The sequence below is a fragment of the Cydia strobilella genome, chromosome 6 (genome assembly GCF_947568885.1).
Source record: "Cydia strobilella chromosome 6, ilCydStro3.1, whole genome shotgun sequence".
Taxonomy (NCBI): Eukaryota; Metazoa; Arthropoda; class Insecta; order Lepidoptera; family Tortricidae; genus Cydia; species Cydia strobilella.
In genome coordinates, this window is record NC_086046.1 from 5,877,507 (window position 1) to 5,894,357 (window position 16,851).

The window sequence follows — 16,851 nt, forward strand, 5'->3', positions numbered from 1 at the left end:
TATTAGTACTTGAAGAATACCATATACATAATAGTGTGCGCTATGTATGAAATTAGTTTCCCTTAAAACAAGTAGGTATTTATTTTAGTATTAGTATATTTAAGTATTATTTATTCTTATAAATAAGAACTTTCTGCTGATATTTTAATTGCTCCCGAAAACGACCAAATGGGAACAGAATATGGCTTATGAAATATTCCTTCTTATTTTATAAAATATACATAAATCTAGATGTTATCGTATCTTTGAGTAACCCTTTACTTATTCTTAACAAGTTTGTGCAAAAACGTGCTTTTAAAATAAACACAGTTTCTATATAACTTGCTTGAAAATATAATGAGCTAAATTTAATTCTACGAGTATTTGAAGTAAACGTAGAAAACCAACTTATATAAGCAGAATAAATGAATTACACTCACATTATTACAACCATTACATTCGGCGGCGTTGTTCAACTCACCCTAATTTATTTATACGAGATTTAATCAACATTTATTGCAGTCATTGACGAAATGTAGTTTTATTATTCACAATTACTGGAGCGTCAAGCAATATTCGTCTTAATCCAGCCTGTACGAAATGTGGCGGCTCAGAAGAAATCTCCATCTGAATGAAAGTGTTCTCTTCCATTCTGTGGCTCGCATCTCCGGCATTATTGCGAGTTCGAGCCGCGAGCACAATGAGACGACGTGGTTCTTGAAAAATGAGCAGCCTTTACCTGTTGCTCCCTGGCAAACAGCCCTCTAATACCATTGAAAATTGTATCTTTGAAATGGACTACCGTGCAAAAAATATTTTTCGCCGTATCAAAAGGCCTAAAATAGTTAGAAACCTTTGAAATGGAAAATCGAGATTGGATTGAGTGACGCGGCAAATCTTGACTGCTACCGACATGTGGACTGAATACTTCCAAGCGGTGTTGTCCCACAGAATAAATAATAGTATTACCGTACAGAAAGGAAACTTCCTACAAAACCGAAGTTTGACAGCGGTTCAGGGTCGAACCATGATGTCCCTTTCTAATATATCTCTTTCGGCTATTTAGGATTGTCAAAATTCAGGTCATTATCTTATCTGTGGTCGTGCACTCAAAGGGACGTTAAGTTATGCCAACTCTAATAATTGCTCGGAGCAATGCTGAGCCGAATGGAGCCTAGTTTACCCGAACTGTGACGATAGCGCCATAGGTAAATATCATTTTTAAAACGGATTACAAATAGGTACACAATTACATTTTCTGATAGAGATTTATTTTAAATAGTAAAGGTACTTAAAACGCGCAAAATACTAGCTTCAATTTTACTCCTAACTGTCTTGGTTTGTGAAAGTTGAACAAATTAGATGTCGAAACGACGTTGCCCTAAACATTTATTTACAGATTTAAAGTCAGAAAGCTACGTAAACCGAGTTCTGTTTGTTCTTGCTTAGATTGCAAAAGTTTTATAGAAAACCGGAACGCTACACGCCAATGCATTCTCCTCATACATGACGGCACTAGAAATAAACCGACTAGTGTAATGGTTGAAGACATTGAGTGTGTAGGGTGCGGTGACAAGTCGAGCCACATAGGGTGGCTCGAGCCGGCAGAGAGTCGAGTGATTGCCTATTGTACTAAACTATACGCCGACGTCATTCGGCTCAGGTTATGCCACCTATTGTAAACATATTTAACCTGTTTTGACAGTAAATTGGCAAAAAGTATTATAAGTAAAGTATTGTTTAGTTTTGTATTTTAGAAAAAAATTGTAAATGCATGCATACCGACGACATCAATCATTCATTCTGATATCTAATTCATGATATATAAATTGGATATACTTGTGAATCTATGTTTTGAATTTGTTCAATTTCCGTAGCAAGGGATTTTCACGGACCTTTTTAATCCATAATGAGGAAAAGGGTCTTATAAGTCGTGAATAATTGAAAATGATTACTTAACTGGACTTATATTGACCGGCATATAGACCGTGATTACCTTTTGTATTATTTATGATTTTGTAATATCGGGAGCTCATAAATAATACAAAAGGTAACCGTGATTACCTATATCCCGGTCAATATAAGTCTAGTGGAACTAACCGTGAATCATTCAAAACTCTGATGACTCAACTGTTTACTGCAGATGCGCTTAAAAGTGACCAATCAATAGTTATTTGTTGTTGTTTAACCGCTCGTGCTAATATTGATATCCGAGGAAGCGAAAGATGCCATAATTGAAAAAAATTGCGAGGGTATCAAAGCACGAGGTTTAAACAAAATTTGCCCCCGAGTGAAACACAACATTTTTAGGGTTCCGTACCTAAAGGGTAAAAACGGAACCCTATTACTAAGACTCCACTGTCCGTCTGTCCGTCTGTCTGTCTGTCTGTCTGTCACCAGGCTGTATCTCATGAACCGTGATAGCTAGACATCTGAAATTTTCACAGATGATGTTATTTCTGTTGCCGCTATAACAACAAATACTAAAAAGTACGGAACCCTCGGTGGGCGAGTACGACTCGCACTTGTCCGGTTTTTTCACCACACCAACCCGAAGAAAATATGAACTGTAAGATATTAAGCAAAAACAAACCAAATCAAATCCAAATGAACTTTATTAAATATTTATCATTTAAAATCATCATATAAAAGTCAATTCTATCTAATAAGGAAACAACTCATAATTTGCATCTGATTAGGTACTTTGCCTCACATGTGGATAAAATGCAACTTTCTTATAACTTTTTGATCAATAAAGCGAGCCTTTACCAGATGGTGTGGTGAAAATGCTTTTTTTTGTGTAGGCTGGTTCATTTTAGCGCTTTCCCGGTTGCATACAAAAGGCAGCGGAGTCCGCCATGGCAACCTAATCTCAAAAATTGGTATAGAATGAATTTTCTGAGATGATTTAACAAAATAATTATAAGACATATTTATAGTATTTGGCATTTAAATGTACCTGACTTGTAAAATTCTATTTTATGAATAAAGTATTATTGAATTGAATTTTTGGGCCTTTACGCCTAATCTGTTAAACAAAAGGTATTGTTTCTTTTATGAAGTGGTTACAGTGCTACTGCTTCTGACTGAACGGGAACAAACCCATTTAGAAAGTAATTTTACCGTCCTATTTAAACGTCCTATGGTTTAAATTCATGTAACAGCTCATTCTGTTACCTGACAGACCACCTACAGGCGACCGATCATCCTACATTAATCAAACTCGTTATCTCGGAATGAGCTGCCACATAAATTTGAACCTTAATACTATCACGATAGTAGTACTTTTCAAACAACATTGTTGCTTTGTGACGCGCCGAAGTTGGCTCTGCAGAAAAGAAACAAAGGCTTTTGTTTAACAGATCATCGTCATCTCAGAAAATTCATACTATACACACACGCTTGTTTTTTTATGAAATTGACTGCTATGTCACTTTTCTAAACCAGAGAGGAAACTAGGCACTTTTTGGATTAGTGCACTGCTTCTTGCTTGATGTTTTCGTTTTGTTGAAAACCGATTGGTATATAGGGATGAAATGATATTTCGAATTTGATGATTCTAAGATACGTATAAGTAGGACTTGTCGTGTGTATGCGTACAATCAATAAAAAGTCGACGTAGTCTGGTATTTCGAACAATATAATTATGAATTTTCTTAAACCTGAGCCTCCCCTAAGTCACAGATTTATTCTTGTTAGTGCCTGACACGTAAATTAGGAAGAAGCAAACGACCAAGATAACCTCAATGTTTCATAATTTAATGTTTCAAAATTACATGACTCCGTACGAGTATACTGTACGGTGCAATCAATTCAGTATTCTTTTAGTTGCGAAATTTCGTATGGCCAGTTGAAAGAAAAAGTGCATCCAAGAGAAGAATTAAAATACCGTTAAACATCTCAGTTCAATTAAGGTTGCGGTGCTAAATTGACGTCCTTTTATGCAGATCGAAACGGCGGGTGTTGTTTGCCTTCAATTAAAGCTTGACACGGAATGCCGGGGAATAAAACAACGGGAGGTTTTTCAGCTAAGGGCATTATGGCGATGGGACAAAGAATTTTAAATGCGACGCAGTTTTTGTTTTACGTAGATTCTGGAGTAGAGACCATTTCATGTTTAGTGTTTGGTACGATACAGTTATTAGGAGGCTTAAAAACCCCGTTGAATTACGTAGTTGGTAGTATTAAGGGTTAAAAACATTCAGTAGGCAGATTACCAAAACCATAGCTATAAAAAAAATCAAGAGAGTTCCAAAAACATACGTGACCTCACTTCTCCCTCCGACTTTCTTCTCTACCGAAAAAAGCTAATAAGGATATACTTTGTGTATCGCTTATGACTGTAGCTAACAAAAAAATGAGCAACTTTTGATGTTATGAAATGGTTATGTTTTGTTGAGGTGGTGAAAACCATAACGATTTTGTTTTTGTTTGTTCGAAGTAAGTAATATTATAAGGCTTGATTTATCATAACTCTTAGTGTATCTTGCTGTATGCTGTGTAAGTAAGCTTTATGGTCGCCAGGATCGTGGTTTAAAAAACCCAATAATTGAACTTAGTGAAGCGGATACAAAGTGCATTAAGCGCTACCAACTAATCGCATGATCCAATCGAGTTAATATCGGCCTCGTATCGGCTATTTAAAAAATCCAACCATTTATTTAGACCGCAAAAAAATTGCTTTACTAAAAGAGACTATAACTTTTTTTGAAGTATGTATCGTACTTATTGGTTTGTGTGCGCCAAGCTATTTAAATAACTAATAACATTTAGTAAGTATTTTGACTGTCTAAAATACTTTACGACCATATAATATAGGCTGTTTGGTAGCTACAAGTACGTGCAACGATTGAAATGGGTGATAGCTCAGGTATTTTGAACATTTTAGCTAAATTTATGTCTTAAGTCGCGTTTTCACTTAGTGTTATGAGCAAAAATTTTGTTTTGAGCAAATATTTGCTCTTACGATTTAAAAAAATATTGGAGCAAGTGTTTACACACGAATACCGTAGCCGTAAGTCACAGGCTTACCATAAGGTGCAATTTTTCAAAGGCAAATGAGGAGTGTTCAAATCTTCAGGGAAAATACAAGTCAGATCAATATAACGCCCTGTAGAAAGTTCTAATAAAAATATCAATTAACAATTGTTACAAAAATACAAACGAACGATTTGAAAAAACTGCTCAAGAAATTTCTTCAACATCTTAATTCATGCGTATTATGCTCAATATAATTTCTAAAATATTCCATCTGGTTTGGTTCGGTCCGATGGGCTTGTTGTAAAATGTTATTTCCCGCGTTTAATGGCATGGAATTGATCCCGCCCGGACGTAAAAGGAAACGGTCTAGTTTGATTTCTTCACGAAGGTAGAACTGAGCTCGGTTTTTCTTCGTATTTTTGAAATGAAGAAATTATAGGTGGAATCTTAGTTAAAACAGTTCATTTCTGCGATTACGTTACAAATTGATAGCGAATAATTAGTGTTATAACCAACAACCGTATTTTTATGGGCCACTTGCGCGTTCCAGGCTTAGCCAACTAACTCGGAGTTAACAGTACAGTTTAACCCTGTATAAACAGTTAAATCCAATTTACAGGCATATGCTGATTTTAATAATAAGTTAAGAATTAGACCCATATTTAATCCAGATCTATTCTTAACCTACTATTAAAATCAAAATACCTACGCCTGTTAATTGGCTAACCCTAAGGTATCGTAATGTTACCTATTAAAGAGCTCTTACAATTCGGATATTTTAACATGTTTTCATTATGTATACATATAAATATATGTACGTAGCCCATTAGGGAGAACGATTCTACAGCCATATTAAATTAATATAATCCAATTAATAAAATCAAGAACAGTTTTACCCCCACGGATGTTGTAGTAACCTGAAGATTCGGATCGGAACGGATGAAGTTTTTGACTTATAACTACCTAACATTTAATAGGCAAGTTTAGGGCCAGGTTGTCAGACTACCGACTTAAAGCGTTTACGAAAAGTAGTAACACATAAAGATCGGCTTTATTGCACATTATTCTCAGTATTATCTTGCTGGCATGTACACGCTTTAGTCGCCAGGATCGTGGTTTAAAAGTCCCGATAATTAAACTAACTACTGAAGAGGATAAAAAGTGAATTATTTAAGTGCTCCGAACTAATTGCATGATCAAATTGAGTTAATATCGATCTCTGGGATATCTCCTAACTTACTTCGATCAGTCGCCCAATCTATTGCACCAATTGTAGCCTACTTATTTAATGCCTGCATCAGGCATGGTACATACCCTATGCCTCTGAAAAGAGTTAAAATATCGCTCCTTTACAAAGGTAAAGGTAAAATATAGGCCGATATCCCTGGTTCCAGCAGTCAGTAAGGTTCTAGAAGTAGGTTTGAACAGAAGGCTCCTATCCTTTATCGAACAACGCAACGTAATGACGGAGAGACAATACGCATATAGGGCCGGGCGCGCCACCATCGACCTGGTGTGCGAAGTGATGTGGCGCGTGCTGAGCGCGCGCGAAGCTGGCCAGCACGTAGCGCTGCTATGCTGCGACCTCTCGCGCGCGTTCGACACCGCCGACCACCAGCTTATAGCCGACAAACTGAGCTTCTATGGTATTCGAGGTCCGGCCCTGTCCCTGCTAACATCGTTCATGTCCGACCGCTCGCAAGTCGTTGTCGCTGAAAGCGGAAGGCTCAAATCATCTGAGATGACGAATGCGATGGGTGTACCACAGGGCTCGTGCCTGTCGAACACACTGTCCAGCTTGCTGCTCAACGACCTGCCCCCCGCAATACATGACGCGGAGATATATATGTACGCTGACGACGTGGCCACCATAGTCACTGCGCCGACCACAGGAGAACTGGAGCTAAAATTAAACTCCGTAGTTCGGAGGCTCGAGTTGTGGTTCCGACTGAACGGATTAGCATTAAATAGAGATAAGACATGTTTCCTCTCATTCCAGCTCAACGGCTCGGCACCATCGGCGTACCTAGTCACTGCTGACCAAACCACCCTGCAGATGGTCCAATCGACTAAACTACTAGGCTTCCAAATAGATAGCGGCCTCACTTGGGACCAGCATATCGATGAGATCTGCTCCAGGCTCGGCCGCGCATGCTTTGCACTCCGTCGCCTCGCAAGCACCGCGTCTCGCAGCGTCGTATTATCGTGCTACTTCGCGACAGTCCATAGCCTCATCACCTACGGCGTGGAGCTGTGGGCGCGGGCGGCTGACGCCGAGCGAGTCTTCAGGATGCAGAAGCGGGCGATACGAGCCATCGCGGGTGTGCCCGAGGACGCGTCGTGCAGAGAGTTGTTCAAAGAATTAAATATTTTGCCTCTTACCTGTGAGCACATCTTCCAAGTAGCTCTCTTCACACATAAAAATTACCATGCGTTTAGGCAACGAGGTGTGAACGAATCCCGCGCGATGCGTAGCAATAAGCTTGCCCATCTCCTCGTCACCCCCGCTCATAAACTCAGTAAGTCAGTAAGGTCGGTATACATCTCGGGCCCGTCGGTGTATAACAGACTGCCTGACGTAATAAAAAAAGATGCAACTTCTACGGTAGTCTTCAAGTCTAGATTACGCAAGTGGCTTCTTAGTCACACCTTTTACTCCATAAGCGAGTTCTATGAACTGCCTAATATATAATTATCTAGTCACTGTTTGAATGTTTTATGTGTATAATCAGAACAAATATGTAATTAATTTTAAAATGCGATATTATAGAATGTACGTACGTACCTGACATGTAACTTGGTGTTATTAATAAATTATTTGTATTTGTATTTGTAATGTCGATTTAAAAAATTAAGCATTTATTTAGAGGCCGCTAACAAGTACATTGATTTCCATACAAAACGATACGTAAATGAGACTTGAATATTCAAATTTAATATAATGAAGAAAATTAAAGTTAATTTTTTCGTCGAAGAATTCTATTGAGGTTTACAAATTTGTTTTATCTTCGAATATCGTCCTCAAGGTCAATTCGAGAATGAAAATTTGGCTAAAATGTGTATCGTTAGAGTTGTTGGTTTGAGACCGCGTCAGTCATGTATTCATTAAACCTACCACCTACCAATATTGTCTTTCTGATCGCCATCGCCAATAAAACCATCATATTATAGGTTTTCTTAACAGATTCTCGAAATAGACAAACCTTTTGGAACTGAAAAGATCCACTTCAAATGGCTAACAAATTTTTCAACTTCCACTGATATAATGGGTGCATAGCGGAAATATGGAAAATGATTAACGTTGAAGATAACAGGATTGTCGATATTTTCATTTTGTCAAGCACTAACAACATGATGTTTGAGCTAGAAAAATCTCTGTCTTTAGAATTCACAAAGATACCTAAGGACTTAAATTAATTTTTAACAAGCAGAAACGTCTGCGATCGATGCTATTAAGCTTAGAATAAATTTAAAAGTGGAAAATCCAGAGGCCGTGAGTTCAAGTCTCACCCAGGGCAGTAATTTTTCCACTTTTAAACCTAAGGACTTGAATGTATCGCTATACACGCGACTTTGATGGCATTTTGTTTTTGATGAGATTTAATATTGCAAAGGCTGTAATCCGGGCGACCAGCGCGGCGTCCCGCGGCGGCCCAGGACGTGGACCGGCGTCGGGAAAACTTTCATTTTATCACATTTGTTACCCGGACCCTGAATTCATTTTATGTTACCTTCGGACTTAATTAAACAATACGAAATATTCCGCCCGCGTTCACAGCTCTTGTAATAAAATATTTTTTTTCAACGCTATCCAAATTAAGACAAATAGTGCTATTTCATTTGAAATAATAACAGAAAGACGTCAGTTTTAAGTTGAAGTTATTTTTTAATTGGCTGTAGCTGAGGAACACAATGATCATAATGAACATAATGATCGAGCAAAATAAACAAAATGAAGAAAAGTAACATCAATCTGAGGTGTTCATAATGTTTTCATACGAGGGCGGGTTGATACGTTTCCGAAATGAAGACGAAAAAAAACCGGCCAACTGCGAGTCGGACTCGCGCTCGAAGGGTTCCGTACCATTACGCAAAAAACGGCAAAAAAATCACGTAGCCCCACTTAAATATTCATTTTATTCTGTTTTTAGTATTGTTGTTATAGCGGCAACAGAAATACATCATCTGTGAAAATTTCAACTGTTAGCTATCACGGTTCATAAGATACAGCCTGGTGACATACGGACAGACAGACAGACGGACGGACGGCAGAGTCTTAATAATAGGGTCCAGTTTTTACCCTTTGGGTACGGTACCCTAAAAACAAAGATATTTGAATCTAATTTATTTTTTCTAAATTTTATATCAGCCTCCTTCACATTCTAGTGTATACGACAAAAATGCGTACAACATGTGTATTAGTTATATTAAAATTTCTATTCTATTTATATTTCTATTTCAATTTAGCAATAAGATTAAACATGGATGTCAAAAAATTGCTTTTATAGTGTGAGGGAATTTTTAGAGCACAATTTTTTTACGCAAATAGAATAAAATAATATTTTAAGTAGCAGAGATTATGTATATATCTTGACATCTTATTATTAATTTATTTTCCCAATGACTTTTAATAAATTATACACGACATCCATTTTATAATTTGACTTTAATATAAAATTTTAATTTATCGATGTTACTTATACCTAATATTCAAATTTTTACAAGTGGATATTTTTTTAACTATCAAAAACTAACCCACTGTTTTTATTTTCTGTCTATTGTTTTCTATATTTTACTTTTATTTTATTAAAATTATTAAATTGTCAATTATTTGCATGTCATGTCTTCCACTGAATACAGATACTTACATGTAAAACCTTTTCTGTTGTCATCGTTCCATACGTATTCTGGCAAATAAAGAAATTCTTTTCTATAATATATTGAAAACATATTCCGGCGAGCTGTTTACAAACTCTGCTGTCTTCCTAGGTAGTTATCGAAGCTCTTTCAATACAATATTTTTACTTTCGTGTTCTAATATTAAACTTCGAACTATTTTTTTCAATACTTAATTGAGAAAGATTGCAAATTACGATACAGAAGGAATTTATATCAACCCACCCTCGTATCCTTGATATTCACGGCGCAATTCGGGAAATGAATTAGAGATTCACTATAGATATTAAATAGTAAAGCGGCTTATGGCGGCTGGCGCTTACAAATTATTGCGGCGCTATGCGACGTAAGCGCCATCCAATATTAATTGGAGTTGCGTTAATAATAGCGGAAGCGCCAACCGCCATAAGGTACCTTTACCCGTGGGACATCACATATCATTATATCTAGTGAATCTCTAATTCATTTCCCGAATCGCGCCGTCAGTCTACTGAGCGTTGTTACTGAAAATTATGAATATTTATCAGGCAACGCTACTGCTAACCTTACCTAACCTAACTAACTCTCAATAAAAATAAAATCACTGTTTAGGTAGCCAAGCTGATTACATACTCTTTTCCTTGTTCAATTCAATTAGAAAATGAAGTTTAATATTAGAAGATTTAATAAAAGGTTACTTAAAAAAAAAACAGATTACAAAGCTCACAGGCCAATTTGAACGTACACTGACATCAAAATATCACCTAAATGAATCCAGTTGTGCATTTTTCTCCTACTTGTCCGTACATGTAATGGCGCGAGCGAGACGCACGATAATTAAATGACATCATTCAGATACCATTCTTATGTCAGGGTACGTTCGAATTGGCATGTTAGATGCTTAAATTAATTTAGATAAATAGTACCTAAGCAAGATTTCTATAATTTGTTGTCACTAAAGCAATAAGGCGAAACACAAAGAAATAGTTATTTGTGCAACAAGAGAGGAAAGTTGGTTTTTCTTGCGAGTGTTTATTTTGAATCCCGAGAAAGCGAAAGATTCTATAATTGAATCACGAGCGAAGCGAGTGATTCTCAGGTAGAATCTTGAGCGTAGCGAGGGACTCAAAAACACGAGATGTAAAATAACTTTGCTCTCGTGTTGCACACATAATTTTTCACCTCAGTAGTGAGAACATATTAAAGGTTAAAATGTATATCGAATTACACAGAATAAACAGAAAAAAAAGTATTATAATATGTACGATACGATACGAGACGAGACGAGACCGGACCGAACCGGACCGGACCGAACCGTACCGTACCGTACCATACCATAAAAAAAATGTAATAAAAGTATGAAGTTCATGGCCTTCACTAAATTAAAAAGCTACATTGTTTCACTCCCTGGAGTGAGGAAAGTCGCACTTTCCTCACTCCAGGGAGTGACGAAAGTAGGCTTGTTCGAGCTGCTGAGGTGAAAAGGATATTTTCCAGCACTGCACTTACGAATGCAGCATTGTACAGTGAATTAATTCTATTCATAATTTCTCCATGCAATTTCGAACCTCACTGTACCTATAGACTAAAATAATTTGTGTGACTCCTTTTTAATAAAAATGGAAGGAACTACAAATTTTAAAGGTAATACGAGTATAAATGTTCCTCAAAAGAGTCAGTAAAAGGAGTACGAGTAAGGTAACCCAACGGTATCGGGGCTAGTTATGAATTTTAAATCACTAGCCGGCTTGCACTACCAGTATGTTGAAACGTTGACGGCCGGCTCAGAACGTTGCTATGAAATTCGTTAATTATTTCACAGAGTGTCGGATGTTAGCATGTTAGTGTATACAATGATAGTACCTACGTGTATATGTATTTCACACTAACTAAATGTCAAAGTTTGTAAAGAAAGCGTTACCTAAATATTATTTTTCAAAAATATCAGGTTTTTAATTATTTACCGTAAGACGAAAAATAAACTCATAACACTTTGTAATATTCGAAAGTGCCAATAATGTAAGTACCTAAGGGCCACTTGCACCATCCCACTAACCCGGGGTTAAGCGGTTAAACCTATAACCCAGTGTCAAATTGTACTGGTAACCATGGTAACTCCAGGTTTAACCGGTTGACCCCGGGTTAGTGGGATGGTGCAAGTGGGCCTAATGGTATAATTTTGAATAAACATTTGTGATGAGAACGGGATATCAAAAATCAAAATCAAATCAAAATATTTTTATTCGGTAGCTTAAAAAAACACAAATTACAATGCCAATGGTGCCTCTTTTTAAGTGAGAAAACACTTGTGCTAAGAGAGCACCGCTCTTCCACGCCATTTTTTTTTTTTAACATTAACAAAACAACTAAACATGATTTCAATGTACCTATAATTATACTACTATAGAGTACTTAATATAGAAAAGATGTGTGTGTGTGTGTGTGTGTGTGTGTGTGTGTGTGTGTGTGTGTGTGTGTGTGTGTGTGTGTGTGTGTGTGTGTGTGTGTGTTTGGGTCTGTACTAATGTTCGCTATACTTATTTTGAATTAAGTTTTCTATGTCGTTGTAGCTTTTAGTTTGTAACCATTTAGTTAACCTACTTTTACACTCGTATGTAGTGCAGGAATAAATGTCAATGTGTTTGTTAATTTGATTATATAGACTGCAAGATTGTGCCTGTTGCTGTCTTCTGGCAAATGCAGTTTTCACTGTATGGGTTTTAATTACATTAGTCTTTTTCCTACGTGTGCATGTATTGTCTTTTTTGTATGTGGTTCGCTTGTGTGTTTTTAGAATAAGATTTAGAATATACAATTTTCTTACAGATAATAGATTGCAGAGTAAATAGAGGTCGTTAGTAGGGAATCTGAATGGCTTTTGGTGCATGACTTTTAGCAATGCTCTTTGAGCTCTCTCAAGCTCAAGAAACTTAGTCTTTGTGGCACCACCCCATACAGAGATACAATATGTGATGACGGATTGAGCCAGCGATACGTAAACTTGATTTAGCACAGCTTTTGTTACTACATGCCTAAGATTTTTGAAAGTCCAGGTCAGTTTGCGGATCCTATTCATTATGTTCTCAGCATGAAGATGCCATGTGAGGCGCTGGTCAATTGTAACTCCAAGGTATTTTGTGTATTCCACTTTGCAAATAGATGGGCAGGAGCAGATGGCCAGTGAGTTGCCGCAATTATGTATCCTAATTGAGAATTCTTTCTCTGGCTGTGAACGGTTACAGTTGGCGAAGCAAATAAAGTTGGTTTTGATGGTGTTAAGGGTGAGCAAGTGTCTCTGCAGCCAGTTAGCGATTTTTGTGAGGCCAAGTTCTGCAGAGAGGCGGACCTCCTCCCACGTGTCTCCTGAGAATACCACAGCTGTGTCATCTGCATAAGTAAATATAGTTCCCGCCTCAATAGACATGTTGCATAGTTCATTTATATAAACTAGGAACAGCGTAGGGCCTAGAACACTACCTTGTGGCACTCCGTAGGATATGGGGCTTTCATCACTGATGCAATCACCAAGTTTGACCTTCTGTGTTCGGTTCTGGAGGTAACTACTAAAGAGAGATAGAGAGGTGCCTCTTATGCCTTTCTTTTCCAAGATGTTAATAAGGATGGGAACCGACACGGTGTCAAACGCCTTTTTCAGGTCTAGAAAAACCGATAAACATTTTTTGTTTTTATCTACGTTATTAATTATAAGCTCAGATAGTGCCGTTACAGCGTCCTCCGTTGAAATACCTTTTCTGAAGCCGTATTGTGCTTTCGATAGGATGTTAAATTTATTTAGGTAATTGGTTAGTCTATTGTTTATCAGTTTTTCCAGAACCTTCGAGAGAGCGGGTAGGACCGATATTGGCCTGTAATTAGATATGTCACTTTTGCTTCCTCCCTTGTAAATAGGGGTAATGACCGCTTGTTTAAGGGCGTCAGGAAATACTCCCTGTTCAAAGCACAGGTTTGCCATATATGATATTATAGGGACTACGGTATTACTGGCCATTTTTAAAAATTGAGTTGAGATGCCATCCCATCCAGGAGCACTACTTGATTTTAAGTTGGACAAGACTGAGAGTACTTCGCTGGAATCTGTTTCTAATAAAGCAAAAGAGTTCACGACAGTGTTATTTGAAGTCGAATCATCGAGTGCTACATGACTTATTGGATTACTAGTAGCCGGTGGAATAAGTTCAGCGAGAGATTTACCGATGTCAGAAAAATACTGGTTGACAGCGTTTATTGACTCCGTAGGCGATTCTCTGATGTCTAGTAGCTCTTTATTCTCAGTTCTAACAGGTTTGCGGTTAGTTATCTTATTTATCGCTTTCCAGAGCATCTTAGGGTTGTTACTAGCTTTATCTAATTATTCCTTTTCGTATTTTCTTTTTAGGTTTTTGGTTAGGGTATTGCAGTAATTGCGGTATCTTTTATAAGTAATTTTTAGTACGATATTGTCTGGATTCCTTTGAACATTTTTCTGCATATAGTTCCTATTCCTGATGCATCTTAGAATTCCTGGGGTAATCCATGGTTTAATGATGCGATTACTCCTTGGAATTAAAGTGACAGTAGTGTTTTCCAAGAGGCATCGCCTAATTTTTTGTATAAACATTTCCGTTAGTGTATTAGGATCATTTAAACCGAATAATTCTGCTAGGTTGTCTTTTAGGAGAGTACTGTGCGCATTCTCGAAATTTACTTTAATTTTCTTTTTATTATAGCATTTAGGGATATCAGTGCTACCTATTTTAAGAAGTATCATCGCGTGGTCAGTTATCGTTGTGTCTAGAACTAGAGTTTTAGCGTTCGAGTGATTATTGTCGAGCTTCAACATAAAATGGTCAAGGCAAGCACCTTCCCTTGTGGGTAGTATATGTCCAGGTAACAAGCCGTGCATTGCCAACATATTAAGGTAGTTTAGTCTGTTAGCCTGTTCAAAAGATTGCTCATTGGTTTTTTCTCCTATATTGATATTAATATCTCCGGTTATATAATATTGTCTTCGGTTACCGCGATAGTTACTCATGAAATAAAACTATGAAAACGGATTATATCGCGTATATTGAATTTATAATACATCCCGACGTTTCGAACTCTTTACAGCGTTCGTGGTCAACGGGTGACTGAGGAAAAATTACAAAATGCAAAAAATACCCACATACTAAAATAATGAACAATCATAGACTACAAACTTTAAGGCTGGTTGTACATGCAAAATCGGTTCATAAGGCTAGTTATACACTATAATTATTTTTCAAGTAAAGATATATATATATACGCGATAAAAATAAACTATGCCGGCTCCAACCCTACACCACGGACCCGAGAAGATTTAATTCCCTCCTAAATTGTAGGAGGGTATCCCAATATGGGACCGGCAACAAACTCGGCGGGACACATCTTTTCAAAACATCAGAATGTCCAGCATCATCCAACACTACGGTCTCACAGTCTATGTCTCGCTTGCTCCTTTATCAGGTGGACTACAGAATCCCAAGCTGGTGGTAGAGAAAAGCCATCTTCCCTATTAAAGTTTGGATATTTCTTAATCTCAATGGCCTCGCGCAGCATTCTGGGTATGTAACGCTTCTCCTTGGCAAGAACCAGAGGCTTATCAAACTTGATTGAGTGATTGGCTTTATCCATGACATGCTCACAGACAGCAGACCTAGGTCGACAGTGCTTGACATCAGCTATGTGTTCCTTCACCCGAGTGGAAATGCTCCGTTTCGTCTGCCCGACATATGATAGGCCACACTCACAGTCCAGCCTGTACACTCCTGCAGTCTGTAGAGGGGTATTGCATTTTACAGGCCTCAGGTCTTATTTTAGTATGTGGGTATTTTTTGCATTTTGTAATTTTTCCTCAGTCACCCGTTGACCACGAACGCTGTAAAGAGTTCGAAACGTCGGGATGTATTATAAATTCAATATACGCGATATAATCCGTTTTCATAGTTTTATCTCCGGTTATGATAATATTTTTAGTTGACTTGATAGTGTCAAGATGAGAACTTAGAGAGGATATGAAACAGTCTGCTTTACTATTTGATGGGGATCTATATATGCCTAATATTATAGTGTCGTGAGTAGAAATTTCTAAACATGAGGCATGTGTTAGTACAATTTCTCTTATCTTATATTTACGGCTATTACTAACGTACGCAACAACCCCATCATTTTGATTTAGGTGGTTAGAAGATGAAAAATGTGTGTAGTTTTCTATTGCTGGAACGAGTTTGTCAGGGTGCAATCGGCACTCACTTAGAATAATAATGTCGACCTCAAATTTAAAATTATTTAAAACTACTAGTAGGGAGTCCATGTTGCAATAAACACTTCTTATGTTTTGGGATACATTTTGTAAAGAAAATGGACGCACGTTATAAAACTTTTTAAATTCAAATCAATAGGGAGGCATATGTATTAAATATTGTATATTTATTTACCTAACTTTATTGCATAATATAATCAAATTATGTTTTCTAAATTATTGAAATAATTCATAGCGCGGCTACCTACGACGATGTACCTAATTACCTACTATTTTGATATAACTAACTGACCGTAAGCTATAACAAATCTGATAGATGAGCAATAAACCTAAATGAAAAATAAATACGATTTATTACAGTCAAATTAATGTTCAGCATAAAAATATAAATTGCCGATGCGAGATATGTTATCTGTAATTCAAACAGATACGAGTGCGAATTGTAGGAAGATCGTTATCAACATTGCGGGACAGTTGACACGAATTATGCGATGCGAGTAGTTTACCCAACGGACGGATTGGCAGGGCCGAGGTGTGGGAGTAAATGTCACGATTAAATGATTCACGTGAATTGCGTCGGGAATACTTTGTGTATTAAGGGGCCCACTGACTATCAGTCCGCCGGACGATGTCGGCCTGTCAGTTGTTCGGAACTGTCAAATTTTTGATCTAACTGACAGGCCGATATCGTCCGGCGGACTGATAGTCAGTGGGCCCCTTTAGACTCCGAGTGAGGA

The 16,851-nt window shown here is 37.4% G+C and overlaps 3 protein-coding genes across 5 annotated transcripts in view; all 3 read left to right on the forward strand.

The window, feature by feature from the left end:
* Positions 1 to 2,146, forward strand: part of LOC134742379 (probable tRNA (uracil-O(2)-)-methyltransferase) — a 300,106-nt gene extending 297,960 nt beyond the window's left edge. For both annotated transcript variants that reach the window (XM_063675490.1, XM_063675491.1), the window contains exon 5: positions 2,136 to 2,146. The gene's annotated coding sequence lies outside the window, so the exon portion shown is untranslated. The remainder of the gene's footprint in view (positions 1 to 2,135) is intronic.
* Positions 1 to 16,851, forward strand: part of LOC134742386 (slit homolog 2 protein) — a 137,304-nt gene that overhangs the window by 77,591 nt on the left and 42,862 nt on the right. The gene's annotated exons all lie outside the window — the stretch shown is intronic.
* LOC134742322 (uncharacterized) lies at positions 6,422 to 7,651 on the forward strand. Its single transcript, XM_063675371.1, has one exon. It carries the CDS (start codon positions 6,422 to 6,424, stop codon positions 7,649 to 7,651), a length of 1,230 nt encoding a protein of 409 aa, XP_063531441.1.

Excerpts from the sequence above, each read along its gene's own strand:
- LOC134742322 (XM_063675371.1), top strand. The coding sequence starts at position 6,422 with ATGACGGAGAGACAATACGCATATAGGGCCGGGCGCGCCACCATCGAC.